This window comes from Streptopelia decaocto (assembly GCF_964273445.1).
Source record: "Streptopelia decaocto genome assembly, chromosome: 15".
NCBI classification, from domain to species: Eukaryota; Metazoa; Chordata; class Aves; order Columbiformes; family Columbidae; genus Streptopelia; species Streptopelia decaocto.
In genome coordinates this window covers 9,072,999-9,100,913 of record NC_138670.1, presented here as the reverse complement: position 1 = coordinate 9,100,913, position 27,915 = coordinate 9,072,999, and the positions used below count along the sequence as shown (strand labels likewise).

Below are 27,915 nucleotides of genomic sequence, written 5' to 3'. Positions count from 1 at the left end.
GCACGTACCCCACACAGCCTGGCAAAGAATGTCACTGTCTCCTCTGTTGAGGGACAGAGGCTTCTCACCACACTGTTGAGTATCATGCAGTTATGGAAGACACTAGGAAATGTGTGAGGACACAAAGAGACATTTGTTTGAAATGAGAACAATGATTACCAACATCAGTCAGGTTCTTTCTGTAAGGCCCAGACTCCACAGCTGGAAACACACAGAATTTAGAGGCTGATTTTGCGCTCTGTACCAAAGTCCCCAGTCAGAAGAGTATTTCACAAGGAGCCCATTCCTCCCCTTAGAGCTACACGGTGCACTATCCACACCCAGTTGGATGATGGAGGGGCAGCCAAAGGCAATCCCCCTTCTTCACAGAACCCACATCTAGCCCTGAGTAGAGAACTGCAGCTCTCAGCAGAACAGGTGACATTGTGGTCAATGGCATTTTGCAGAAACCTGGTGAACTGCAAAGCAGGAATGCCCATTTGGCAAAGCATAAGTAGCAAGCAGAGCACTAACTGCACGCTTCAACTATTAGGCAATGCTGAGCAATTCATGCTTATCTTACTGCATCAAGATCTTGCTTTAGAAAAACGGGGAAATAGCTACAAACAAAACAAAACCATAGTTCTCAGCTTGAAGTGCCATTTCCTTCCAAATCAACAGGAAAAGCTTCTCGTAAATGGAACGAAGTGTTTTTCCCCCCAGGCTGACCTTGCTAAATTAGAAATCAGAATACAGATCACCAGCAACTAGAATGGAAAATAGTAGATTAAATGTTGCTTTACTTCTACAAGCCCAAACCTCAACCCCTACATTAATAAAGCAAAACACAGAAAGCAGTTTCAGTAGAAATGCTCATCATATTCAAACTTCCTTAAACTCTGCATCCAAGAGTTGCTTTAGCTCCCTGCATAATGCATTATGTTAATACGCTCTGCCACCAGTATTCATATTTTATCCCAGTTGTTGAAATGTTGAGATTACTTATGTCTCAAGCTCCTGGATTCATGACATTATGCAAGAAATCCTGTTTTAATTGAAAACAAATTTCTAGCACTTCATACAAGAAGAAAATCTTTAAAATGGGACGGCTAAAGTTGCAAACCTCAAAGTACACATGAAAAGGCACAAAATACACTGCTTGTTAAATCAGACTATTTTTTAAGTACTCTCAAGACTGTGGGCAGCAAGCTGGAGTTGGGACTGCTGATATCATGCTGTCATGCAACAAGCAAGAATATCATGCTGTCAAGCAATCTCTATTTGGAGAAGCTAGGCAAAAATGTACCAAATTTGCAGAAATTGTTGGGACAAAATAATTCATATACCCCAACAGAAATTAACTGATATGGAAAAAAACCTGTGTCTCTTTTCTCTCCTTCTTATATATAATGGAAGACTTCAACGAACAATTTTCCCTACAGAGCTGTCCTGTTGCTTTCCATCAACCCCTGGAGATGTCACATTTAAGCAGGCACAGAATCCAACGCACCACTGTCTCCGCTTCTGGGTCTTGTCAAACCAAGAGTTACTGCAATTTTTACTTCATATTAAAAGACAAAGAAAACTCTCTCTGACCTCATAAAAGAGCTGCAACATAAGAGATAAGCTACAGCAGCATTTCTATGAAGCCTTCTGTTTCTGCCCGAGCGTCCTGGCATCAGTAGCACGCAAGTGCAATAGTCTCATATTTCTTAAGGATGAGTTTCTATAAACCAAAGAGGAACGCATAGAAAGTCCTGTCCTTTGAGAATCCATAGTTTTCTGTAAGATCCTGCTACTAGATATGTATTTATTTACTCCGAGAAGTTTAATATTTAAAATTTTTGTCCTGGCTACATAAATTAAATGTACAACAGGCTGCTCAAAGAGCTATACATGGAAAGAGGGCAGACATGCAGACACAGTGCCCTGCAATGCCCAAACATATCCTGAGAGCCTGCTCATGTTTCGTTCAGCAGAGAAGCGGGTTAATGTTTTCTCAGACTACAAAGGAAATCTCATCTTTATCCACGTGAAACTTTGACTTGCAGCCTTAGCAGGTCTGTGCATGTTAGGGACAGCATCATGTTGATGTCTGTCTGAGCTAAACAGTTTTTAGAAAAAGAAGTTGTTTCAGCTGGACCAGAAACATTACCACACCTGTGAAAATTCCCCTTTTCTCCTCACCTATGTGACTCCAGGCTCTGGTCCAGGTGCATTCTCATTAACTGGTAGTCTGGTTTTGCACCCACCACAGCTGAACAGAATATATGTTTTCTAATCAACACCCAAACAATTCTCCAGCCAAAAGAACACATTTGACAGAGTTCTTCAGTGTTATGACACTCTAACCTGTCTTTACAGGAAGAGATTAAATTAATTCTGCACAAGCAATAACATCTGTCTAATTATTCAGAAACTTATGCTGTTTCTTTAAATTAGATTATTTCTTATTTATCTTTTTCTCTCAGATTCACTGATTAACAAAATCAGGTTAAAGTTACAGTAACTTGTTCCCAACTTGGAGCTGTTTGCTACATCTGAGTCAAACTTCAAGAGAAGCCAGAGTGCCCCAAAGCTTCTCTCTTTCTCCCTCTGACATCCACTGGCTTTACAGAAGATGGCATTTTTCACTACAAACACTGCTTCATTTTAAAGCGGGTAAGCCAAGTTACTAAAGCACTGATGTAATGTCCCTTCTGTACCCAAACTTCTCACTGAGGTCTGTAAAATGCAGGGGAGGCCCCATATGGTTTAATTTTAAGTTTTTTAGGACTGCTTTCTGAAAAGAAGGCTGAGCTCCAGAGATGCTGGTTTCTTACATATCCCAAACGTTTAACCTGAATATCAGTAATGGTTCAAGCCGCTACCGGAGGATACAGAGCAGGGCTGCCAAACTCACTTTAACTGGGGGCCACAGCAGCCTCGCGGTTGCCTTCAGAGGGCCGAATGTCATTTTAGGATGACATTCGGCCCTCTGAAGGCAACCGCGAGGCTGCTGTGGTCTTGGTGAAAATGAGTTTGATGCCCCTGCTACAGAGAGTCTCTTTTCCCAGAGGATTTCCTGGTACTGAGTGTTGTATTAACTCACTCTACTATGCAGAAATTGCTTGTGCTTAATGAGTCCTTCATCTTTACAGCAATTGTATGAACTTAACTACCGCTGTAGAGTTTGTTTGAACCTGTAATGCTGTAGCGATTACACCAAGGTGTCAAAATGCTGGCTTACCTTGGAAGCTACCCAGGAGAAGCATTAGCATGGCTGAAGGTGATCACCTCAGCTGTGTCCTTCTTTGTCTAACAGAAACCTCTAGCACAAACAAATTACAAAAACACGGAACAAGCACCAAAGTGCATTACTGAATGGAATTCATACTTCAGAAAACAGCTCAGCTTCCAGCCATCTCAGGAATATTGCTCTCAGGACAAACACAACAGCAAAACAAAAAAATACCTTCTCGTTGCCGTGGCTTGAGGACAGCTGTCATTTGGGAGAAAGTAAGAGAGGCAACCTGGGTAAGTGGCGTATCAGCAGGCGACAGAACTTTTCTGGGCCTCTGTCTCTCCATCTGCAAAATGCGAAAAATACATGTGCAATCCTGATATGCACATTTGAAAATGTTACATGTGATACTGATAACAGACCAGTTCCAGTAGGTTCCATAGCAGACCTACAACTATAAATAAACTGCTGTTCTACAGTTCTGCTCAGCAGTTCCCCTAGTTCTGAAAATTATTTGATAAATTTCTCCCATGCAACTATTTTATTAACTTGCACAAGTATTACTGAGCCATTCAAGCACCTCCATATTTCTGTTTCCACTTATTCAAACAATCGGGTTTTTTGTGTTGTTTTCTTTCTCCAGTTCTATCACCCGCTGGAAATACATCGGGTCTAATGTTTCCTTAACTTCTGTCAATCATACCCATAATTTTTATAGCTAAATAAACCCATTGTGGGAGCTTTGCCATCAAGTCCCAATAGCTTCTTCTGGGGCTAAAATAGCTCTTTACCCCCACCTGGAGGAAGAACCGGCAGAGACAGTCTCCATCTGCAGATGTACTTTTAAAACACGGCCAGCATCCCACCCAGGACACGCATTTCAAACACGTATACGCATCACAGCAAATATAGCTCAAGCAGTTCTATTCAATCACACTTGTATGTGTCAAAGAATTCCCTTGTCATCTGGTACCAGCTTGCTACATTCAAAACCTGGACATTTGTTAGACAACAAACCAAAAACAAAGAAAGAAACCTCCAAACCCAAACATATGTAACATAAAAAAGAAAAGGAATAAGGAGATTATTGCCTGGCTGAATCCCAGACGGGGCGGTCTGAAAAGCTGTTGTAATTTCAGCAGTCAGAACTGGATTGCTCCACTGCCTCTGGAGCTGCTGCCTTCCCTCCTCTTGCTCACCAAGACCAAAAGCAGTTTTGAGGTCCAGTTGGGAAAAGCAGACTGGAGCAAAAGCACGTGGCAATACCAAGAAGTAAGGTACCATTTTCAATTCTGATCCCATAAACACTTATGTAAATATTGAATCCTTTTACACTGCAAAATAATCCTATTAAACTAGATTAATAAAGCCACCTTGCAGGGTCAGAGCTGATGTTACAAAAGGAATTTCTCTGTTGTTCTAACACAATTTTTTATGCTTTGTTTCAGTGTTAATTACAGCAGTGGAATATAAGGCCATATGATTTTGTTTTACCTCCTACACAACCTAAGCCAGACCACTACTCCTGCACCTTCTCACATAAACAATAACAATTATCAAGAAAAACTACACTTAAAACACTCTGCTGACAAAACATGTAAATCCTGTCACAAACAAACCAAACTCATCTGAGCAGGATTACTTTCTGTAATTGTGTTTACTTGTGTTAATTATATAGCTGGTTTTGGTGTTTTATAAAATTAATTACTCTTTTCTAGACATCTGACTGGAATTCTCTCAATACTGGCACAACATAAGCCGTCTTCTGGTTTTATGGATTTTCCCCAAAATTCCCAATTAAAAAAAAAAAAAAAATTAAGAAAAACAATAAAAAAGAGCAGCAGACCAGTTTTCTGCCCATCTATTTTTCTTGCACACAAATTATTGGGGCTTTGTAATTAAAGGTATCATCTTGCTTCATTTTAAATATGAATCAAAAGCATGTACCAAACACTCTTCTGAATTATCAGTAATTGTAATTCTACTTTGCCTACCTGCTGGTGGGTATTACCCCCACAAGGATTTCTTTCACTCTCCTTGCACCCTGAGAGTTGATTATTCTTACCTCTAGCACCATGTGTTTTTCCTGGTGTCTTCAGTTCCCTTATCAATTCTCTGAACTCAAAATGTGTAATTACTGTTTCCTACAGCTTAAGTGACGTATGCAGCTCTCATTTCTAAGAGTTTCATGTCATATCTGCCTCATTTTCTGACATAGTTTTCTGGCCACTGAGTTTAAAACTTCTTACTTTTCCTCTACAGTACTGCAGTGTTCTTCTAATACGCTTTTTTTTTTTTTAATTCACCCATAATTTGGACAAAATCTGCCCTTTTGAACGCTCGGGAAGTATTTCCAGCGGGGTCTCCGTCCACACTGCGTTCATCTGCCCACAAGATGCTCTCTGCACACACCAATACGAGGGAAAACGGCTGCAGCTTCCCCAAGCCCCACGCTGCTGTGGGCCTGTCTGACCGCGCTCCCGTTCATCATTAACATCTGCCCAGGTGCGTCCGCAAAAGAAACTTCCAGAGCACCCAGCCCTCCCAGCGCCGCCATGCTGGGGGAACCGCGCCGGGCCCGTCACCATAGCAACAGCGGCTGGATGTGGCGTCACCGCGGCTCGCCGCGCGGTGACGTCTAAGGGCTGCGCCGAGCGCGGGAGGCGGTGTCCGGGCGGGCGCCGGTCCCGCCGGGAAGTGTAGCGGCGGTTTCCGCTCCGCTTCCTGCCGCGCGGCCCGGGCACGGAGCGGGACGGGACAGGCGGCATGGCCGGGCCGCACGCGCAGCAGCCCAGCTTCCTGCTGGTGCGTGGGGCGGCGGGGGGCACGGGGGGCGCCGAGCGGCTCCCGCTTCCGCGCCGTTTGCGTTTCGGTTCGGCGTTATGAACCTGAGGGGGTGTAAGGCCGGTCAGTGTAACCAGCTTTGTTATGAACCTGAGGGGGTGTAAGGCCGGTCAGTGTAACCAGCTTTGTTATAAACCTGAGGGGGTGTAAGGCCGGTCAGTGTAACCAGCTTTGTTATGAACCTGAGGGGTTATCGATACCTGCTTTTCTAATTATTAGACTGTGTTTTAAGGAATTACAGAACTCATAGTTCAGAAGAATACTAAGATAGCAACCTTTAAAGATTAACAAACCCTGTAACCATAGAACCTTTGTACCCTATCATACCATATTCTTAAAATGTACATAGATTTACAACATATTCTTCTAAAACAGGTAACTCAGAAACATGTGAATGTTACTTAGCATTGCTTAAACAGCTTGTGTTAGAATAGGCATGGAATAAGTTAATGGTTGTCAAGAATTGTAATGAGTATTTAATTTTTCTGTCAATATAAGCGATGCATGGAGGGACACGCCCAGTCCAGCCCCAGCGCTGAATAAGAAATGCTACTTTAAAAACGTGTTTTTAAGGGTTTGTCAATTTGCCGATTTTACGGTATCATTGTAAGGTCAGTCAGCGTAACTCCAGCCATACCCATGGACATGCTGTATGGGAGGAGCTGTGTAGTTAGGGGGGTCTTAAGTCACAGCCATGACAAACGTTGTCTCTTCTGGCCCCGGTGATGTGGTTTCCCCTGTGATCTGTCCCAGGCCACGCTGAAAGCAGATTGTGTGAACAAGCCCTTCGTGCAGAGGTGCCACGACCTGGAGACCATCATTGAGGAGTTTCCTGCCAAGGTGAGCGGTTGGAGCGGTTTCAGAAACGCCCCGCCTGGCACCATGCAGGGGAACTTGCCTTTTTCATATTATTGTTTTTTTGTTGCTATTTCTCTTACCAAGAGTTTTGAGGACCCCAGGTGAAACAGCATGAATCCCGTATTTCCCCAAAAGTTAAAAATGTTTTCTAGTCATTAAGAGATTGTTTCAGTTGACTGCACTTCATTTATACCTTTCAGCCCTGATTTATGGGGAGAACTAGTTTTTAAAATGTGGCATGTGCAGTGCTGAGTACTATCCTTGCAACTTGAGTGGGATCAGAAATCAGGATAGATTTCTTGTAATTGCCTTATTATAATACATTCTTTTGAATGGAAGTTCTGCCCAGAGAGTGGTTGGAAACAGCGCTAACTAACCCTGTGCTGGTGGCAGCTGGCAGACAGTATCTTTGTGCATTCCAGAGATTGGATCTGCAATAGCAATTGTTCACATGAGGAATTGTGGACACTAACTATTTGTGTCTGTTTTCCCTAAAGGAACTACATGGCATCTTCCCATGGCTGGTGGAGAACATTTTTGGTAGCCTGGATGGCATCATTGTAGGCTGGAATCTTCGCTGCTTGCAAGGAAGAACAAATCCTACTGAATATTCTGTGGCTTTGGATTTCCTGGATCCCAGGTAAACTGATTTATTTCAGCATAGATTAAAAAAATGTACAGGGAACAGAGAACCAACTTTTTTCCATTGTGCAAATATATTTCACAAAAATGAGACCAGAGAAGCTACTTACCACAGGTGTTCTTTCTGATGCTTGTTTGCAGTGGCCCAATGATGAAGCTGGTTTACAAACTCCAAGCTGAAGAGTACAGATATGATTTCCCAGTCTCATATCTTCCAGTGAGTAACTGAAAAATTTGTAACAATAGAATGTAGTTCTTGCAGCTACTGGAACTTTGCACACACTTTATACGTACAGATCAATATATGCCAAGGTGTATCCTCAGTGCTCCAGGTTTAGAGCATTCTCATTTCTTTAAATGGTTGATAGAGGAGAGTTCCCCGCCATAACTCGTGGGAGATGACAGTTGTTAGCAGCTAGATATTTGTGCTGTTCTCAGCCAAGAAAGCTTCACTGTGATTCTTATCCTGTCCCCAGAGAAAGTCGTGTGCTTTATCTTGGTTACCACTAGTTGCAGGACTGAAAAATAGCTTTCCAAGCTCATCACAGAGCAACACCTTCCCTGGCAGCACTTTGTGCCCACGTTTTTGAAGACTAACCACTATCCTGGACATGGAAAATGTCATTTCAAACTAAAATGTTTATCTGCAGAATTGTTTCACTATGTTTCTTCCATTGGTACCAGCTACCTGCTATCTAGAAATTGCTTTGGATATTTCTACTGTCTTTCACAAAAGGAAACATCATTTAAGCATATAGCAATTGCTGATCCACAGCTCAGTTACCCTGACAAAACCGTCAGGCAAACACCAGCCTTCTGCTGCTCTCATTCCAACTGGAAAGCCTTGGGGAAGGCTCATTGGTTTTTTGTTATACTGAAAACTCATTTTCTGTGAGGAAGTTGGCAGTTATCTAAGGAGCATGCATTTGCACAAGGAACTACTGCAATGCAGTAGAATCCCACTGAGCTGAATGTAGATGTCATCCCAGGATGCTGGAATGCAGTGGAACATCTCTGCAAGTATGCTGAGCAGCCTGATTAATGTTTCATTACTCTCTCTTTCAGGGCCCCGTGAAGGCTTCAATACAAGAGCAAGTCCTGCCTGAATGCTCTTTATACCACAATAAGGTCCAGTTTCCTTCTTCTGGTGGTTTAGGTTTGAATTTGGCTCTTAGTATCCTTTTAACTACTGGATATTTAATTCCCTTTAAATGTCTAAACTGGAGAGATTGCGAAGCATTTCTGCTGTATATTTATTATGCATCTATGGTAAATTGCTGTTGTGCTGAAGAGTTTGGGCTGATTAGAAATGTTTAGATTCCAATGAAAGAAAACCTGCCCTCTTCATATAAACACTTGCAGGGGAATTTCTGGCCTCATTCAAGTCCTACAACAAAATTCCCAGTGATTTCAGTAGAGCCTGTATTTCACAATTTTTTGTTTTGTAACTACTCATAGTTTATGTAGTATGACAGAAAAAGGGCATGTTAACTTTGCAGCTGGCCGGCTTGTTGGAAGCAGTCTAGCTGCAGCTGTGCTTGTTTCAGTCTGAGACAGCCAAATGTGCTAAGAGGAGCAATGCAAACGCACCTTGCCCCACGAAGAAAACCTCAGTTACCAATGTTTGATCAGTTGGAAAGCAAGAAGGCAAAGGTGAATTTGCTGTTAAGCTCTAGCAAGTTAATCTAGCATTGACAAAATAAAAAATTAGTGGCTAGTCAGCATCCCTAGATATCTAACAGGTGTGCTTGGTTTTTTATCTGATCCTTGACTATGCTCCTCCAGATCCATTTGAATATTATATGTTTTACTTTGCAATTAGTTTGATTACACAGAAGGTAAGTACCTTTCACAGTTTTTTCCCTTAAAATAGCATTAGCCTTTCTTCACAATGCTTTAAGAGCCTGCTGAGATGCTGTGCAGCTAAATTAACAGCAGTTTTATCTGTACTTTTAGAATTTGTTATTGCTTTTTTTCAGTTTCTTAAGGAGATAATGTAAAACTAAATAATAAACAAAATACCCACCTTAGATAAACCAGTAAGCAGTCTGTCCAACAACATGGAGCAGGCAATGGATTCCAAAGGGGTTTCCTACCCCTCTATCCAATAACACCATTGATACAGTCATAACTGTAGCATTGTAGTGCAGCATCTGGTTTTGGTTCCTCTTGCTGTCACTACCTGTGCTATATAACACAGAAGTCTTCTCATACTTAGCTAGACTCACTAATACAGCAATAGTTTTCTTACAGCTAGTTGCTTTACCTTTGCTCCAAAGTGCCTTTGTCACCCTTTATCACCCCCTGGGCTCTGCTGATTTAGACTAAATGGGTCCAGCTGTGTCTCAGATGCTCCCCAGAAGGGCCTTAAAGCAACAGTACATAACTGCAAGTATTAATATATCCTTGTGGCCGTTTCAGAACTCGCCTGTCACCCATCACGTCAGTCCTTCCAACAGTGCGTATTTCATCTTGGTGGACACGTACCTGAAGTGTTTCCTCCCCACAGAGGGCAGTGTCCTTCCTCCACCTTCTTCAAACCCTGGGGGAGCCATCCCATCCCCAGCCTCCAGGTAAGGACTGCAGTGCCAGAGGCAAACTGCAGCAGTGGTGCTTACAAAATACAGCTACTCTAACAAGTAGAAAACACCTCTGCTCTTTATGATCTGTATGTACTCATTATGTCATTACAAAAATTAAATAGATTTATGTTCACTTAATTTTACCATAAAGGTTTAAATTGGAAGTCTGACAGGTAGCTATTTTTGGAGCAGAAAAGACATGTACAAGCAACAAAAATTCTTCAATTCAGCACCTCCAGTTGTGTGCCATGTGATAATAGCATATAAACAAACTCACAATGTTGAGGTGAAAATTCTCCAATACAAGCACCCAGTCGTTTGTACTGGCTAAGTGTGTGAAAGTCCACATTTTCAAAACAGATTTTGCTACTCAAATTTATAAAATGTTATCAATATTAGCAATTTTATACAAATGTAAAAATAAATAGCCATTATATTTTCTAGAACTGCATTTTAAATACTTTTCAGATATCCATTTCCATGGTCTGTTGAGCCTTAGCATATACCTAGAAAAATGCAGACCAGGTGAATTATGAGTATGGAGGGCAGAGCGAAAGAAAACAAATTGGAGAAAGTAAAAAACCACGTAGTATAACATCAGGCTGTACAGAGCTGGTTCAGGGTGGTACGAGTAGTGATGTAATGTTTGTTTAGAGTCAAAGTGACTAGTAATTGTAACACATTGCAGAAGTTTGAAATACATCATCAACTACGCAGTTTTACTTCTTAAAGACTGTTCTCCAGTTTATAAACTGGTGATTAGAAGCAATGATATATTTCCCTGTCCTGTGGCTTACTGACTTCAGTATTTCCATTGGTTTGTCATTCAAGGTCTCCGGCAGTGCCTTTCACGTCCTACGGCATGCACCACACCAGCTTGCTGAAACGGCACATCGCCCATCAGCCCTCGGTGAACGCTGACCCAGCCTCCCAGGAGATCTGGAGATCAGAAACTCTGCTTCAGGTAAACTAGATTCCAAGAAGAAAAAAATCTCTATAAACCAGGGACAGTTATACCATTTTGCTTTAGCTTGGTTTTGGAATTGAGCAGTGCAGCTGTTGGTTTTTGTTAGTGAAACAAAGAACCACTGTGAAACTGTGAAGTTGTAATTTAGAAAGGCACTTAATATCTTTTTTTTAGACTGCATATCTAACAACTGACCTCAAGCATTTGAGTAGTTTTTTCCAGAAAAAATTCTAAACCTGTTTTTTTTTTAATCTTACATCAGTTCTATACTATGAGCAAACTTTGGGCACAGGGAAGTTGATTCTGTTCAGCATGAAGGGAAGGGAAAGGAGAATACAAGTACAGCTTGGTTTTCAAGTTCTGTACTGTGGCCTTCCCTTATATCCAGCTTGTGACTGACAACTCCTGGATTATCTATTTTCCCTAGTTGAGAAAATATTTGTTTTGCAGGTCTTTGTTGAAATGTGGCTTCATCATTATTCACTGGAAATGTATCAGAAAATGCAGTCCCCTCATGTCAAGGTAATAGTTTGTACTTCATTCATGACCATCATCTGATGGTTGACCTCATATCTTGAACTACATCTCCTGTTCTGTGGAGAATTTATTTGTTATATTGGTGCAAAGGAAAGAAATAACTTACCAGAGTTATCTACATGAGTGTGTCAAAATTGCTAATCCAATTATGAAGAATGTTGGGAATATGTGTGTCATCCAGATTTGCCTTCATTGCAGAAGTTGTGGTGTTTTGTTTTTGTAAAAGACAAGTTTGTGGGATGGTCACAATAATCTGCACATCAATAATCAAAGTGCTAATCATGCAGGAGATGCCACTATAAAACCATAGTGTTAAATCCCACTGGGACTTTATGGATGCTAAAAATTATCTAAATTAATTTCCAGCAGTGGTAGCAACTGTTACTGAAATACCAATTAATGATTTCCAAGATCGGTAACCATTTTTTAGCATAAATCCAAATCAAAAAAGGAAATCTTATTAAACTGTCCTTCATTTTTAAGAAAATAAACCATATTCCAAAAGATGTTTTTCACCATCATGGTGTCAGCAGCAGTTCTGTAGCTACAGAGTTCAGAATATCTTACAAGCTCTTGTGTGGATAATACACTGGTTTAAGCAGTTTGTGGTGGCCTGTTCGGTAACAAACTACTGCATGTAAAATCTAATTACGTGTTGGGGACGCTGAGGTCAAAGCACTATAAATGTAAAGGGAATTTGAAGGAGAAAATGTTGATCCTCTGAATTCCCTCTGAGTCACAGTGGGGCTTTCACAGAAGGGGAGAGCAATGTAAAAGCTACTTGGGATTTATTCCTGTGTGAAAGAGTAATATGAGAGCTGATTGAGATATTCTGATCCTTCACTCCAGAGGCTATAAAATAACAAAATTATTTAAATTTTGCTAGGGAAAAACATTGCAGAACTTAAGTGTGATGTGTTTTATTTTTAAAGTTGAGGTCAAAATGCAAACTTACTGATGTTGCAAAGTCTCCACTTGGGAGTCCCAGCAGCATGGCTGTGCACCTGTGGTGGAAAGGCTTTGCTTGAAGTACCTTTGGTCTGTCTGTCCAGTCTCTGTGCATCCAGCGCTGTGCTTAGGCCAGAAATAATGATTGCTTTAAACTTCTCTCCTTTGTTCACCCTCTGTATTTCAGATGCTCTCTTCTAACACTGGGGAGCAGGAATTTAGACAATGACTGTGAATGTTATGGTGGAATAGGGCCTAGGCAGAGCTTAAAGTTCTCTAAAATCATCACTTCAGGATCCTCCACAAGGTGTGTTGAGCCACAACTTGAGGCCATAACTCCCTGATGATATTTTAGTTTCCTCTTTGATGGAAGTAATCATGGGCATGTAAAAAGTAAGTCTTTACTCTTTGGGGTTAGAACACCTGAATAGGGGACTGCAATTCCACCTGACATCCATAAACGGATGAAGGATCCCTCCTGCAGGACTGAGGAAAGGCAGCAGATCAGCTGGGGACAGGACTGTTCATAAGCCTTGATGCTTAAGCTTTGTAGACTGGTCTCAAGGTGGGCTGAAGGAGAACAGTCTGCTTCATAGTTCCTCAAATGAGGAAGTAGAATATGCAGAAATGCAAGTTTTGTTTTAACATAAGAGATAAAGGGCTTAACTGGAAACCCAAGATCACCCTAAACCTTATGCTTAAAATAATTAATAATTGTACAGGTTCACTTGATTCCATTCAGCCTCTGTGTGTATGCAAGGAGTAATTAGTGATCATTCATCCCTGGATCTAGACCTATTTGACCATCAGTGGCTTGAAATGGCTCCATACCTGTATTGGAAGGTGGGATGAGATTCCACAGAACTTGCTCTTCCTTTGTCCAGCGGCCAAACTTGTTTGCTTCAATGGGCCAAACCAGATCCCAGATTCCTGTGAAGTGCCTCAAAGAATTATGGATTTTCCTTAAACCTTGTTAACGTCATCACAGATCTCTCTTCACAAGCAGAAGGGGGTGGAATGGGAATGAATAGTAAATAATTTTCTTTCGACAAGATGTACTTCTTTACTGCTTTGACTTCTCTCTGGATCTGGTGTGATCCTGAGGTTGATGCTATTTGCTATGCCGAGTTTCACTGTTTTCCCCATTAATTCAACTATTTTCCTGTGCTTTTTCATTTTCTATTTGCTTTCTCTTTCTCAGCTGATCCAGAGCCCAAGCGTGCAGGTTCTCTTTCCCTATTCCCTTCTGCTGTAATTCACAATGAACCCTTAAAAAGGAGTTGTTTGATAAAGCTTCACGTAACGCTTCCTGCCCTTCCAATGCCAGGTGCCACAGCCCCAGCCCTGCATGTGGGACACCCTTTAGGCTACAGGCTCCTGCTGATTCCTGCAGCAGGGGAGTTGCTGATGAAGCAACCAACACGTTTGAGCTGCTGGGGAGTTTGGATAACGACCCCACCACTCCTAGGAGAGTGTAAAACCAAAAGATACCAAACTGGCGCTAGAGGAGATGGGGTAGGGGCTGTTCAAAACAGCAGAGGTGTGAATCTGGAGAGTTAGTTTAGATGCCTGACAATAGTCATTGGGATCTGTGTAGTGTACATTTTTTGTTTTATGTTTTTTCATTAATTTCATACATATGTGTCACTGTCACTACAGTATCCTCTTCACCATCACATTGTCAAAAAATAACACTTTTCCCTTACTCATCCAAGAAGGGATCTGTCTGAGGCTGGCAGAGATTTATGTTAAGATGCCTTTCACATTAGCATATAACACTGGTGTTAGGTACGTCTTCTGCCTTCATATATACATGATGTTTCCCTCGTAGTAAAAGTAATTTCCTCTTTTGGGGAAGTTCAGAAGACCTGCAGCCTTCCCAAATGGTCTTTAACTGGAAAGAGAAGACAGAGGGTTTCTCTGAACTGGATACTTACTGGACGGGCTCACAGTGATTATAAAAAGCCAAACTTCTTTTCTTCCTGTTCCTTGGGAAGAAGAAAGTGTCAATTTGAGTTTCTTCCCAGTATGCAAACCCTGCTACTTCAAAATAGCATTGAAAAAGTTTGCAGAATATTGGATGCTTTTACTCCATTGTTTAATAAAACACTGTAACAGTGTGTAAATCCTTGTTGCTGCAGGTCAGTTGAATTGGGGAGTTTATTTGGCAGACGCTCCTTATCTCCTACCGCACTTGCTCTGATCTACTGAACACCAGAAAGAAGAGGATACTGTGGCTGCAGTTGTTACTGTGATATGTTGTCCCTGATTGTATTTGTGATGTTCATTTCCCCCCACCCTTCTTCCTTGGGCTCATTCTCACTTTTTTTTTCTCTTGCTCTCTTCTCTCCTTTTTTCCCTCCCCCCCTTTTTGTTTCTGTTGTCTCAGCTGGAGGTTCTCCACTACCGACTCAGTATCTCCAGTAAACACCACGGTAGTCCTGCCCAATCCAGCTACCAGGCCCTCCACGCATACCAAGTATTATCATATTTTCATTTTGTTTCCTTTTTAAAAATCTTGTTCCATCATATAATCTGCAAAGTGTATTGGTGCTAGCTGGACAGCAGCTTTTTCTGCCAAATTGTTGTTTTACAAAGTAACTGAGAACAACGTGTTGAGATTTACTAAATTGACGGTGAAAACAGATACTGAGAGGTATTAGCAAGGAGGAAAATAGGTAAAACCTAGGATATTATGAGGACTAAACAGGAACTCCATTTTTAGAGATGCATTCTTGTAATGCATTGTAGAAAGAGGCTTATCATCTGTGATGACACTTTCTGACACCAAAACTGGCTTCACAGATGGCAGATTTCTGCCCCTCACACACTGGTCATTTAAGCAAACCTTGCATGGAAGAGAATATCAGACTTTGCCTGACTGTCCTCCACAATTAAGGTAGGTAACATATAGGGTTTTTTAGTCAGTGAAATGTCATTGGATAGTACTAAATTTGTAGCAATGTGAACCTGACTGTCCAGTTTTGCAGAAGCACACAAGTGGTACACTTGCAGATTGTTCAGGAAATGCGCATGCGAAAACTCATTCCTGTTGGAACAGATTGCTGATTTCTCCTTCCCTACTTCAGCCCTTTATTCATTGGGTCTTCGTTTTGGGAAAGGGGAGGGCTGAGCATATGTACTATAAAGCTCTTCTTATAACGTGCTATGATATATCAAGGTACTGCTTAGAAAGGAAAACAAGAACTACTACTTGTCTTTAAATCCTTTTTACTATTATGCTTATCTAATTACTGTGTTAAGAAAAGAATGGCATATATCCATCCTGTAAGCTAAGGTTTTGCAACCAAATTACTTCTTAAACTGGTAGGGTTCCTAATGGTGCTGCTCTGGGCTAAGAGAAATTACAAGATTTACTAAGGAGAAAAACCACTAGCATCACCTGAAACAAGGTATTGAAATAGTGGTACTGGCAATTTTGTAAGTTCAAATAGTACCTTCAAGGGGAGCCTACATTTTTTTTTTAAATTACACCCTCTCAAGGCCTACAGCAGGGTGTTCGACCTCTCTAATTGCTTTTAGAGATTCTGATGTGAACTCTAGGACTGAGTAACTTCTCAGAGTTGTAACCTCTTATATAAACTCTCCTCAGGACTGTAGAAAACCTGTTGACTTAGGGGCACTTGTGTGAAGAACACAAGAGCAGCCTTCATTAGAGGTGGTAACAGGTTATCTTTTCTCTTAGAAGGGTCTCAGATCTGGCTGTACTACGTGACTACATCTGTCATCGAGCCTTGAATCTTTTCCTGGAGTGAACTTTACAGTATATTAAAAATCTTAAGAGACTGTAAAAACACACCTGCTTTGCCACAAGCATTGCAGAGGAAGGACACACAAAGACCCGCACAGACAGCCCCGCTTCCCGCCCCCCAGCACTGGAAATACCGTTCAATGGATTTAAGTAGCTTTTTGTATAAAAATGCCTGCCAGTCCGCTTGAGTCATATTTAGCACCTTACCTCAGCACAGCTGCATGTGGCATCCTGAAACATCTGGCAGCTATTCTCTAACACACTCTTCCAGCATTTTCCATTGCACTTGCAGCTGTAACTTCTGTTTCATGTACATTCTTCCCGACTTTAGATAAGTACAAGAGACATGAAACTTGGAATACAAACAATATCTTAAAATCTACTTTCAGTAGTGGTTTGAGATTAGTTTGCTACTCTTAAAGTAGTTTACAGTAGCAAAGGGCTTAGTGCTTTGTCCTCAGATTCTGCAGCAGACCAGCCTGGGTGGCGGGCATCCAGAAGAACTTGCTCTTTTACCTCCTTCATCTCCCTGCTAGATCATACACCCACTGGGTTATTAGTAACATCACTGGCTCACCATCGCTCGTTGTCCTGCTCCTGCCCAGCCTGCCTCTACTTCTACCCATAGCGATGCTAGAAGCGACAGGATCATGCAGAACTTGCAGCAGTTCTTATTCTCACCATAGCTCTTTCTAGAATTATTCTTTCTTATAAAGGCGGATGAGTAGGAGCATAGGAAGGAGAACTCAGTAAAGCCAGCCAGAAGCATAAACTAAGGATCTGTTGTGCTGTCAACAGCAATGAACTTGTAACCATAATGAAAGGCTGAATGTTTTCTTTTTCAGAAAGGGGTAAGTCCAAGTGTGCAAGTTACTCTGTTCTTTAATGCTAGCCTGAAATTCAGTGCATTAGAGTACTGTAGATACTTTTTCTTATATTAGAATACTGTAGATACTTTTTCTGACAATCACATTATCAAAAATACAGTACTGTTTCTCAGTGAACTGGTGGCAGAAAATTAATGCAGCTTGTCCTGGACAGCAAGCCTGTCTAAAATCAGGTGGCACCAAACTACAGTGAAGAACGTAGAAGGAAGAGAGCATTTCTTGTATTTTGATTTCTGATCTAAGAATATAATTTTCCTGAATTATCTGCTGGACATTTACGACATCATACTTATCTTCCTGGTTTTTGCTTTGAATCCAGGAGTCATTTAAGCCCACTGAAGAGCACGTGCTAGTGGTGAGACTGCTAGTGAAACACCTGCATGCTTTCAGCAACAGCCTGAAACCAGAGCCGCTGTCCCCCTCCGCCCACTCCCACACAGCCAGCCCGCTCGAGGAGTTTAAAAGGTAGGTACATGAGCAGCCTGGCTCTGAGACGTATAGAGCTTCTCCCTGAAAAGCTCTGCTTTCACCGAGGGGTTGAATCAGGTTGTTTGGATGGTAAATACAGAAGCGTGTTACTAAAAGTACTTGAGAGCTAATGAATTACGTTTTCCACATCCATTAGATGGGGGGGGAGTAACTTCAGGATGGGGGATGTCTTGCTATTGCATTAGCTTATATATTGGCACAAGCCAGAGAAAAGAAAATGCTACCAGAGTATTCTGGCCAAGGGTAATGGAAAATGTTATATTTATGTATTTGAGTTGAAGTAGCTTCAGTTAAGAAAGAACAAGTTTGGCTCAGTCCTTTCTGTATTTGCATTAGTGGTGGTGTGTTGGGTTGGGCTTTTTGCTTTTGAAATTTGCTGCTGGTTTATACACGTGACTGTCTTTGTTTGCAGGGTTGTAATTCCTCGGTTCGTCCAGGAAAAACTTTATATTTTCCTGCAACACTGTTTTGGTCACTGGCCTCTGGATGCTTCTTTCAGAGCAGTACGTACCTGCTTCTCAAAGTCTGTACTCAACAGAAATAGTAATTAGTTACTGCTGTTTAGCAGCTATTTCTTGGGCTTTTAATATTCTTTATACAACATGTACACTTATGCCAATTAGACATAACAGGGAAGTTGAATAGATCTTGGTGAGAATTACTACAGGTTGTTGATTTTCCTGACACTGAAAATGGCTGTTGATTGAAAAGAAGTAGGTGTTACTCTTATACCAGATACATTCTTATAGTCCCAATTTCTTAATATCTTATATTTTTTTGTAGTAGCTGCTTGAGTGCCATCTCATTTGGGTATTACAGAAAATCCAGATCGGTCCTAATGAACACATCCTTAGTTTTTTTCAGTTCTTTTTCAAAGATACTCAGATTACCAGAGAGAGCTTTATTCCTAAAACCTTTTAGGTGTCATTAAGATCATATTCACTAGGTTTAAAAGAAACAAAAACCCCTTTTCTGTCTTCCTTTCCAAAAAGTATTGATATATGTTTTTCTGTAGGTTCTTGAGATGTGGTTAAGTTACTTGCAGCCTTGGAGGTATGCTCCGGAAAAGCTGCCACAAAGTGAAGAGCCCTTGCCTCGCAGTGTGTCGGAGAAATGGTAAGGAGGAAAGCAGCTGTGAGTAACCCGAACCAAACCTCAAGTTTGTGCAGATCCTGAGTAAAACTGCAGGATTTTAAGAACCATCCAACCTGAATTATCTTCCTGTACAAGATTAGAGATCATTTCTTAGAACAGAGGCTTTTGTTTTGAGAGGAAGATTCTTTTGCCTCAGTGCAAATAGACTGTCTTTCCAGAGACAGTATAAAGCATTCCTTTAGTGACTTGTTTGGCAGAAAACAAAATAACAGTTATTTCAATAGTTGTTCTTACGAATCCTGTACTCACTTTGACAGGGCTGCATTCATTCAAGAAAACCTACTCATGTATACTAAGCTGTTCATAGGATTTCTGAACAGAGCTCTTCGAACAGACTTGGTCAGTCCAAAAAATGCTCTCATGGTGTTCCGAGTAGCCAAAGTCTTTGCTCAGCCCAATCTAGCTGAAATGATCCTGAAAGGTAAATGGATATTTTGGCATATTATGTTGTCCTGTCTCAATCTTTCTTCATAACAGCTACATCTTACCTCAGGAACACTGAGGTGAATAGACTTACTCTCCCCTTTTGCTTGCTGTTTTACCATTCAAAAGTCTGCATGTCTTCACTAATGTTTGTCATATTGTTTTAATGTCTATAGTTCTTTTCTAACCACCATTGTCTAGATTTAATTGCACATTTTTTCTTTAAATGATAAAGAACACACTGTCAGTTTTGCTTACACTTGCCTTATTTGGTTATTTAATCAGGATTCAAACTTCTTACATCTCTAAAGGTATCTATACTTGGCAAAATAGCTAGTCAGCTAGTCATGTATGCACTAATCAGGATACCGTAAATTTGAGAGGCAAGATCTCTGGCAGGTATCAATGTCTTAAGTGTCATATTTCTCTATTGCTTTGTTGAAATGAAGTTAGAGACTTAAAATGATGTCTGTATGGTCTGCATTTAAATGCACTCCAACATTTTCTGCTGTGGACAGAGAGGATTAAGTGAAAAAAAAGTAATTAAGGCTTCTTTCCCCTAGAACTTCCTGCTTATCTAAAAGCCAGTTGCCCAGCAGACTTAATTTGCTTTGCAGCTAGACCTTCCCCAGGCAAAACCAGGAGTGTTATGTCACCATTTTCATTACTTTTCTCACACTAGGAGAACAGTTATTCCTGGAGCCAGAACTCGTTATTCCCCATCGTCAGCACCGACTTTTTATGAGCCCCACAGTTGGTGGAGGCTTCTTATCATCATGGCCTCCAGCTATTACAGATGCCTCATTTAAGGTGAAGAGTCATGTTTACAGCCTGGAAGGACAGGATTTCCAGTATAAACAGATGTTTGGCACAGAAGTCAGAAATTTGGTAAGCAACAAATTTGTCACCTTGTCTTTCTGCTTTGACAGGTGTTTTCTCAATGCTGAGCATCCATATCATGAGAAGTAAGAGTGAAGAACTTAAATTATACAATAGTGGAGAAGTTCACTGATGGTGACTTGTGGAACATGAGGGGTCTTAATTCAGCACAGCTGTAAAAATCTGCTTGCTCTTTGCTAAATAAGAAGTTAATGTAACGGTTTGCTGCCTTGTAGTACTATATTGGAAGTATTTCCTCTCAAGCATGCTTACTGTGAACTTCTGATTCATTGTATTGATCAGTACCTATCAACAAGTCAGATGAAAACAGCAGGAGATAAAAAAAGCAGCTGAAAAACCTAAGAAGCACTCAAGTTCTTTGAAGGCTTCAGCAGCAAAGAACTACCTCTGCCCAATTGGAGCTTGAGGAGCTAAAGCAGTGAGAGCAAATCCAGTTATCAGGGCACAGTTTTATCCACGTATTGATGCTTAGTGGTCCTTCATCTTTGTCCCACACAATTATTTTTGTTGTAGGTGTTAAAACTGGCTCAGTTAATTTGTCAGGCACAGCAGACGGCAAAATCCATATCAGACCATTCTTCAGAGACAACAGCCAGCCAGTCCTTCTTCTCATGGTTTAGATTTACATCATCTGAGATGAATGGTTCCTACACAGGCAATGACCTTGATGAAATTGGGCAAGACAGCATCAAAAAAACAGATGAATATTTAGAAAAGGCACTAGAATACTTGTGCCAAATCTTTAAGGTATGTAACATCTTTCTAAGAACCTTCCCTATGTGGCAGCTGTGATCAAGAGTCAGGACTCCTCAACTGTACCTCAATCACTCTTGCACTTTGTGGGGGCACAAAGCCATCCAGAGATCCTGCTAGCAAATTTGGTTGTAAACGTCTTTTAGACTTGACTTTACCTGAAAAATTGAAAACTGCTTTCAATATAGATAGAACCAAATGTTCTTAGTTTTTAAATATCAAGCTGACTTTGTTTAAAGTGATCACTTGTCTGGACTTTGTCGTTTATACCATACCTGTCTCTTTACTTGTGCCTATTCTGATGTTTACAAATAGGCCAGACATGGCTTAAATTTTAAAATGTCTTCTATATGTAGAGCACAACAAAAATACACTATAACTGCAGCTATAGATGGATGAACTAGAAGTATGCTGTTTCTTCGGTTAAACTTAACAGATTAATTTGTCAGTCACACTCCCTTAGGCAGAACTGACCTAGGAGAAGACAGCTGTTTGACAGCTCTCAAGAAGTAAGGGACACACAAACCAGAACACAGCTCTTGGATTTGATGAGCACAGACAAGAATCTGGAGAGTTCTATCTCCTTTTAATGTCTAACTTGCGGTGCTATTAAGCAATTCTTGGTATCTGTGCTGGCTGTCAAAGGCTTCCATTGCTAAGGTGTTTGTGGAGAAATAAATGAAATAGAAGAAGGGGGCAGATCAAGCATGTGCATTAGAACTCTCTGTTCTTGAGTAGCTGAATGAAGCCCAGCTGACCCAGATGATGATGAAGTGTGGGACAGCTCAAGATGAGAATGGAAAGAACCAGCTTCCAGACTGCATTGAAAGCGAGGATGGCCTCATTCTTACACCCCTGGGCAGGTACCAGGTGAGAGAACATTCTGTAAAGCTACCCTAGATTGTTCATGAAAAAACAAGTTGTCTTTCTAGATCAAGAGAAATGCAGTTTATCTGGGGCTAAGAGAGGTGCCCACATAAAAGCATTTCAGACAGGAGCAAGAAGATAAGGGGTTTATTTTCCTGTTTCTAGATCATAAATGGCTTACGTAGATTTGAGGTGCGGTATCAAGGAGACACCGAGCTTCAGCCCATCCGAAGTTACGAAAATGCCACTCTTGTTCGCCTCCTATTTCGTTTATCCTCAGTGCTTAATGAAAGGGTAAGTACAGCACTGCCTCCTTTTATATTTTCCATTGCAAATCCCTGTTCTTCACTGCACATGCACATGCAACACCTTAGTTTATTTTTGATGTCTCCTTTATTGTGGACCAGATGGGTGTTTGTGAATAGTATCAGGCCTGCTTCTTTAACTCTTGTTCTACTTTTCCTACACAAAACATTAATAAATAACATTTTAAATGTATTCTTTATGCTTGAAAAACAAAGGGAATATCATTCAGAATGAAAGATTCTAAAAAAGAAAACCAAATCCTTTTCTTCCTATAGGTATAATAGATAAAGGCAAGTCTGCACTAATCAAGTTACTAGTTAAAAGTGCGTTTTGTGAGGGTTTTTTTCCTCTATTTCCTATAAATGAAGAAAATTGTAAAATAAGTTATAGTTTATGACACTAGTTGCAGTAGAATACTAATGTCTAAACTTCTCTTACCTCAGTTTGCTGATCAGCTGGATGAGCTCTGCTCCCGGGAAGATTTTTTTGGCAGACTTTGTCGCTATCATCTTACCAACCCCCGCCTCATACAGAGAATCAGGCACAGTCCTGTGGTAAGGGACAGAACCAGCCAGAACTGGGGACCAAGGATCAGCCTGAGGTTTCTGGCTAGCTACAGGACTCTCGTGTCTTTGCTGATGATCTACTTCATTGCATCCTGGTTTTACATTGGGCCAGTGGGCTGCACATTCATTATCCTGATTGGATATTTTCTTTATGCCGTAATAATGACATTTTTCTCAGAAGAATGGAAACCACATGAACACTAATTCCTTTCTCTCATCTTACACTTGTAAAAATAAACATTTAAGGATGAGCCTGGGATTCAATGACTAAAATGTTTGAATTATCATATCAGATCTTCCTATGGTATTTTTTAAATATTAAAATTAATTGAGTTTTATAAACAATTATGTGGTACTTGTGGAGAAAAATCAATGTAAATTTTATTCTTATAAAAGTATTCCTATGGAATCTAGTGAATGACTTTTATTTTTGAGGGGGAAGAATAAGTCATCAGTACTCATAATATAGCAATGAACCATGCCATCTGTAGAAACATTTTTGCTTCAGCAGTAAGTCCATTGGAGCCTCTTACACTGTTCTAAAGCAAGAACTAGCTGTAGGACCTACATATTGAGCTTAAAGGCAGAGCAGTTGCAAAAGCAACAGAAACAACAAACAAACAAAACCAACAAAAAAAAACCCAGAAGATGGGACAGGCAGCAAGAATGGCATCTCATTAAACCTCCTCTTCCCTCTCTGAGGCCGCCTCCGCCCAAGCAGGTTCATGTCTTCTACCTCCATAGATGATCTTCATTAAGCTCATTATTCATTAAACTCAGAATGCATCAGGGATTGCTACGCCACGTTTTTCTGTTGCTGCAGACAGGATGGATTAAAAGCTGTGACGGAGGTTGCCCGTGACTTTGTCATCAATACTCACAACTGGAAGACTGAGCTGCAAGGAAGTCTTCAAAACCTGTCACCTTTTCTTGCAGTGGCCCTTGGTCCTGCCATAGTTGTTGAGCTATGCTCAGTAACTCAGAGCTGTACTTGCTGCTTTAATCAAGAGCACTCCTGCCAGCTTATACAGAAAAATTGAATAGCTGAGGGTCATTTACAAAACTCAGTTTGGTCTAGAAATACAGTTTCTAGTAAACCACCACTCAAACAGCAACAGCAGAATGGGCAAAGCTGGAGGTGTGGATTATGAATTAATTATATAACACAAACTGTATCGGTGCCACTGGTTCTTTTGCCACAAGAAAAGAGCCAGCCATGTCACACTATGAGTTAAAAAAAATACATCTTTCATTTGCAGATACCATTACTAACCTCTTGACAGGTCTTCCAGTCCACTATAAGGACAGTAAAGATAGTGTTTCATGGGATTAAGAGCCATTTATGATTTCTTCCCCTAACCTTCAAAGTGTATGAGTTTTCACTTACCACAGAACAAAGTAACCACCATCCAATGGGCACAACAGAACTGGTTTCTAAGATCAGCATGGGAAGAGCAGTATAATGTTAGCATCCAACACAGGAATAATAATAAATTTATTACAATAGAAACAAACAGATAATGCATTAGTTCATGTACAAAATACTGATAGCATTCTGCTGCCTCAGTCAGTGCTTACTAAGTACCCACATTTAAAAATATCCTAAAATTGATGACACCACACAGATTTACGAAGGTCATAGCAATTTCTTGACACTACTGTAAGAGAGCCCAGCTACTCTTTAAGGTTTGCTGCACAATACAGGGAGATGGAGCAGGATTGAACAGAAACAACTTCGATTCTTCTGCACCAGGAAATTAAGAGTGAGCAACTTATAAGCATGGGGAAAATAGAAAACACACTATGCATCAAAACAGTTACTTGTGGCAACTGTTTCCATTAGAAGTGCCCAACACGAAGGCAGCTGATGACTGACCTGAGTGCCCATCATTGCTCAAGGCACAAAGTATTGGTTGTCAGTTCTACTCCTGGGCTATGTTGGCTTTTTCCTTTTGTTTTTAAACAAACTGATGTAGCATAGAAGCATTTCCACTGAACTGCATCAACTCTCAAATGAAGCCAGATACCTCAGGGAGACTCTTAGTAAAAGAAGAAACATAGCTACAAGCCTGCTGGATTGATTTGTCTTACTCGGGCTTCATACTCTTTATTTCCTCCCCCTACCCCCACACCTTTACGTACATGTTTACTGAGTTTATAGAAGAAGTCAGCGTGCGCATTAATATCTCTTCTTTCTAATCACCTCACTTTTTTGGAGTGAGAAACATGTGGTCCATGCTAACCAAAAACCATTTATCCAAAGTAGTGTTTAAAATAACCTATAAAATACGTTTTCTCCCCTCTATTTGGTTCCCCCCTTACCCCCAGTATAATTATCCAGATTTATCTCACATATTTGAGGGATGCCTTAAAAGGCTGTAATTTAGCCCATCTCTGGGCAAAGCTAATAGGCAAAAAGATTCCTGCAACCAGTGAGAAGTTTGCAAGCACATTCTAGTTACAGCTGATTTATTTCTGGGACAGTATCAGGTCACAAAACATACAGTGTGAAAGAAATACTGGCACGGAGCAAACTTTGAAGCAAATTAGGACATTCTCTCCCTATTCCCTCTTATACCAGACTCCCTGATGGAAGTCCACAAATAATTTCTTCTCTAAGAAGACAATAAAAACTCATCCTAATACAGTCTCAAGAACCATATATACACACTTTGTATATTTCAAAATGCTGGCAAAAGTCCACAGAGGCAGAAGATAAAAAGCATGAAAGCTAAATCTAACATCAGGTTCTCTACTGAACCCGACACCTAGAAACAAAACAACATCAGGCTTCTTTTCTTCTGAAGTACCCTCTCCAAAATGTGATTTTCCAGTGGCATGTGGCAGAGGCCAGCTGTGAGACCTTCTTTCTTGCTTCAGGATTTAGAAAGCAAGATGTTATGCAGCAGAGAGACAGGCCTGACGAATACTTTGTGCCCAGGTGTTTAAGAGCGCCGTGACTGAATGCTTGTCTGGAAGTTGCAATAGTTTTGAAGTCATGTACCGATACACTGACTGCAAAAAGGGGTTGGCTGCTGGAAAACAAAGAGATAACAGATAAACGGAGCTATATTAAAAATAATAATAATAAAAAAGTAACATCAGGAGTTCACACATTTCCCCACTCTTACCACAAGTACACTCAACAAAAGTCGTGCTAACATCCTCATACCGTATTGTCTAGGGTTTTTTATCCACAGAGGGCTCTGATCGGGATAGTCTGCTGGAACGCTGAGCTGTAGTGGTGGGACGTTTGGAAGATTCTTGTCATCTAGAACACAAACACACTTCCTATCAGAACAAAGCATTCCTTGCTGGATGGAGGGTCCTGCATTTGTGCATAATTCAGCTTGGTTTCTAGCCTGTGAACCCCAAAGAGGAACCATTTCCAGTTTTACTGGAAGGCAAGCTCATTGTTCACTTTAAGACTCTTAATTTCTTGGAAGAAAAGCCTGGCAAACATAGCCCCATCTCTTACACACTCCTGCACCGAGCCAACCTCACCATTTTGTTAGCTGAACTTCACTAAAGACAGCTCATTTTTGAAAATAAAGTGCCTTATGTACTAATATTCAGAACAAAACCAGTTCAGATTTCTCAAACCAAGGGGAGCAGGAAAGCATCTCCTTTCCCCACTGGAAAGTTAATAGACTATAACACATATTTATGCTTATTCAGCTGAGACGGAAAAAAAAAGATGCAATTTGAATTTTTTTCTTGAATATACACATTGTTAGCGATCATTAGGACAAATTGAAACAGACCCTTCAAAAAACTAACTCAACATTTCTCTAGCTCTGTCCTAGTTATTGGAGGGAAAATAATTAACGCCTAGGTCAAAATCAGGAATCAAGAATGTTGCTAGCAGCAAGTAATTTTGTAGACACTGAAAGAGATTACCAATTGCAACTTCAGTGCAAAGAAAGGATCAATCAGTGTAAGTGATATGTCCAGGTGTACCCTGAAGCAGGCTGTGCAGAATGTACTGATTAGGCAGTGCTATGAATTTGCTAAGTACAGATGTCATGCAGAAGTCACAGGATGGCAAGATTCAAGGCTGTTAGCAAAAAACTCTTCAAATTTCCACAATCGAGCTCAGCATTTCTTTCTGAATTCAGTTCTTAGTTTCTTCTTGCTTACCTAGCTTGCATATGAGATGAACTGTGCCATTATTACTGCAGTGTGAAGGGTCCAGGTTCACCAGGAATTTAGGATTTAATCTTGCAACTTCCCCTTGTAAGACATTTGGTATGGTCTGTCTTTCATCCTCTTCATATTTCCGTTTTCGAGGGGAGGCAATCGGGGCTCTATGTAAAATACAGTCCACAAAGGTACGAGGTGAAACAGTTATGCCAACACCACATTTGTCAAATATTTTACAAATGTAAAAAGGAAATACGTAACTCACTCCCGTCCATAAACTCATCTGTCTTTTAATAGCTTCTACTAATAAATATTTTTCCCTTTAGTAATGAACATTTAAGACAGCCAATGATACATGATACAATGATACATACGTGATTGGTGGTCCATGAATTGCAGTCATAGCTGGCATAAATGTACGGTACAGGGAATGGTTGAAGACAGGTGAACGGATGTTGGCCAAAACGGCATCCAAAAGTGGCTGACACAAGTACTGCTGTTTGGTGGGGGGCACGGGGGGAGGCGGTGGAGTAGGCTAAAACACAAGAGAAGTCCCTTTTCTTTTAATCATCACCAAAAAAGAAATCTCTACTAATGATTCTGCAAAATCTTATAGCGGTAAACTTCCAATGTGTGAAATGCATCAGAACAAAACCACACAGTCCACAGTTTTCATTTAGGAAGTCTGTCTTGCAATCAGCTGCAGAAGTTCACACAAAGAATTACTTAAGTCTTTGCACAAACCACGAGAACTTGAAAGTTCAGTTAAGAGATCCACACAGCTGACTTAAATGAAGTAAATGCTTACCCATTTTTTCCTGATTTCTTATTCTGGCCAACCTTACGTCAAGTCTTAACATCATGAACAAGATGAAATGCAAAAAGAAAAACCTTTTGGAATTAATTGCTTCTCTGTTGCTAGCGCAAAGCATTACATACCACAGCCATATCATTTTTCAGCTTCTCCAGAGCAATTTCGCATTTCTGCAGTGTCTTCAGAGGGCACCTGCAGAAGAGGCAACATTTCATCATCACAAAACGGTCACATCGCCGAAGTGTTCCTGCTGTCGGAGC

At 40.8% G+C, this 27,915-nt stretch overlaps 3 protein-coding genes across 10 annotated transcripts in view; 1 reads left to right on the top strand and 2 right to left on the bottom strand.

The window, feature by feature from the left end:
* GGT5 (gamma-glutamyltransferase 5) overlaps nt 1-5,374 on the bottom strand; it is a 43,445-nt gene extending 38,071 nt beyond the window's left edge. For 2 of the 4 annotated variants that reach the window (XM_082066117.1, XM_082066120.1), the window contains exons 1-2: nt 5,268-5,374; nt 3,209-3,548 (exon numbers count right to left, since the gene is read on the bottom strand). The gene's annotated coding sequence lies outside the window, so the exon portion shown is untranslated. The remainder of the gene's footprint in view (nt 1-3,208; nt 3,549-5,267) is intronic. The other 2 variants (XM_082066116.1, XM_082066121.1) reach the window with 1 other exon arrangement.
* A 483-nt stretch (nt 5,375-5,857) lies between these two features.
* SMPD4 (sphingomyelin phosphodiesterase 4) lies at nt 5,858-23,111 on the top strand. 2 transcript variants are annotated; one of them, XM_082065953.1, is made up of 19 exons: nt 5,858-6,007; nt 6,800-6,886; nt 7,402-7,544; nt 7,688-7,763; nt 8,612-8,720; nt 9,332-9,384; nt 9,968-10,119; nt 10,960-11,092; nt 11,546-11,617; nt 14,970-15,059; nt 17,559-17,704; nt 18,141-18,231; nt 18,744-18,844; nt 19,141-19,304; nt 19,989-20,194; nt 20,720-20,953; nt 21,698-21,829; nt 21,992-22,120; nt 22,576-23,111. In XM_082065953.1, the coding sequence occupies exons 1-19, from the start codon at nt 5,969-5,971 to the stop codon at nt 22,900-22,902; spliced, it is 2,484 nt and encodes an 827-aa protein (XP_081922079.1). In that variant the 5' UTR covers nt 5,858-5,968; the 3' UTR covers nt 22,903-23,111. The 2 variants fall into 2 exon arrangements, with proteins under 2 accessions (XP_081922079.1, XP_081922080.1); XM_082065954.1 differs by lacking the exon at nt 14,970-15,059.
* Nucleotides 23,112-24,158: 1,047 nt separating this feature from the next.
* MED15 (mediator complex subunit 15) overlaps nt 24,159-27,915 on the bottom strand; it is a 36,132-nt gene continuing 32,375 nt past the window's right edge. For 3 of the 4 annotated variants that reach the window (XM_082065957.1, XM_082065955.1, XM_082065958.1), the window contains 5 exons: nt 27,781-27,847; nt 27,216-27,376; nt 26,839-27,005; nt 25,871-25,969; nt 24,159-25,733 (listed from right to left, as the gene is read on the bottom strand). In XM_082065957.1, coding sequence (XP_081922083.1) covers nt 25,597-25,733; nt 25,871-25,969; nt 26,839-27,005; nt 27,216-27,376; nt 27,781-27,847 — 631 coding nt within the window. In that variant the 3' untranslated portion in view covers nt 24,159-25,596. The remainder of the gene's footprint in view (nt 25,734-25,870; nt 25,970-26,838; nt 27,006-27,215; nt 27,377-27,780; nt 27,848-27,915) is intronic. The other variant, XM_082065956.1, reaches the window with a different exon arrangement.